Genomic DNA, 768 nt, shown 5'->3' with positions numbered 1-768 from the left:
AACACTGGCAATTAGAGTGCCACCTGCTTAGCACTGAGAACAAACAGAACAACTGAAAAATACACGTAACTTGGAGATGGCCCTCTAAGAGTTAATGAGAGGAAAAACAAAACAAGTCCTAGTCTTCTGATGTCTTTGCCTGGCTCTGAAGGGAACTGAGGGGAGTGTTCAGACTTGCTCAGCGGAGAGCTCATCACAGCTTGTCATTCGTGCTTTCCAGTCCATCAAGGACTAGTTGGGACAGTGGAGACTGTTTAAGAAAATTATGTAAAACTTGTTCTCTGTAGGTTTACTCTGGCTTTCTAGAGCATCATCACAGTAAATAAGAGGTTTGCCTGTGGAGATGGATGCTAAGAGCAGAGATTTCCCCGGTAAAACTCCTGAGGAATGCTGCATGTCATTCACTCACCCGATGACATAAGTACAGGGATCACTTTCCTGCCGTTCTCTGGTTCTGGGTTTGCTGTGTGTGGGGCAACGATTTGAGTGGAAGGGGCAGAAACCTTGCAGGAAAAAGATTGCTGCCGTAGCACCTGGAGAGGGCTCGATCGGAAAGGGCTGTGGGAAGGCCGTGGTGATTTCCCATGAAAGCTGTTCCAGAGGGATGGATTACCGCACCTCCTCCCTGTAGGTAGAGGCTCTGCATCCTTTGGCGGTGGGAAAGACCTGAGGATGGTACCTCATCCTCCGAGCTGGAGAAGGGGGCAGGGAAACCCCGGTTTTCCCCTTTTATGCGGGGATGGCGGGGGGTGGGGGTGTGTGGGGGTG

General features: G+C 50.5%; 1 protein-coding gene across 1 annotated transcript in view; it reads left to right on the top strand.

Moving 5' to 3' along the window:
* The first annotated feature begins 423 nt into the window (after positions 1-423).
* The window catches only part of CHGB (chromogranin B), an 11,122-nt gene continuing 10,777 nt past the window's right edge, over positions 424-768 (top strand). The window contains exon 1 of the mRNA XM_026846381.1: positions 424-627. Within this exon, the coding sequence (XP_026702182.1) occupies positions 585-627 (43 nt within the window). The 5' untranslated portion in view covers positions 424-584. The remainder of the gene's footprint in view (positions 628-768) is intronic.

Source organism: Athene cunicularia (assembly GCF_003259725.1).
Source record: "Athene cunicularia isolate RWA chromosome 3 unlocalized genomic scaffold, athCun1 chr3_part1, whole genome shotgun sequence".
Lineage (NCBI taxonomy): Eukaryota > Metazoa > Chordata > Aves > Strigiformes > Strigidae > Athene > Athene cunicularia.
Note: the sequence above shows the minus strand (reverse complement) of the source record. Positions and strands in the feature narration are given on the sequence as shown.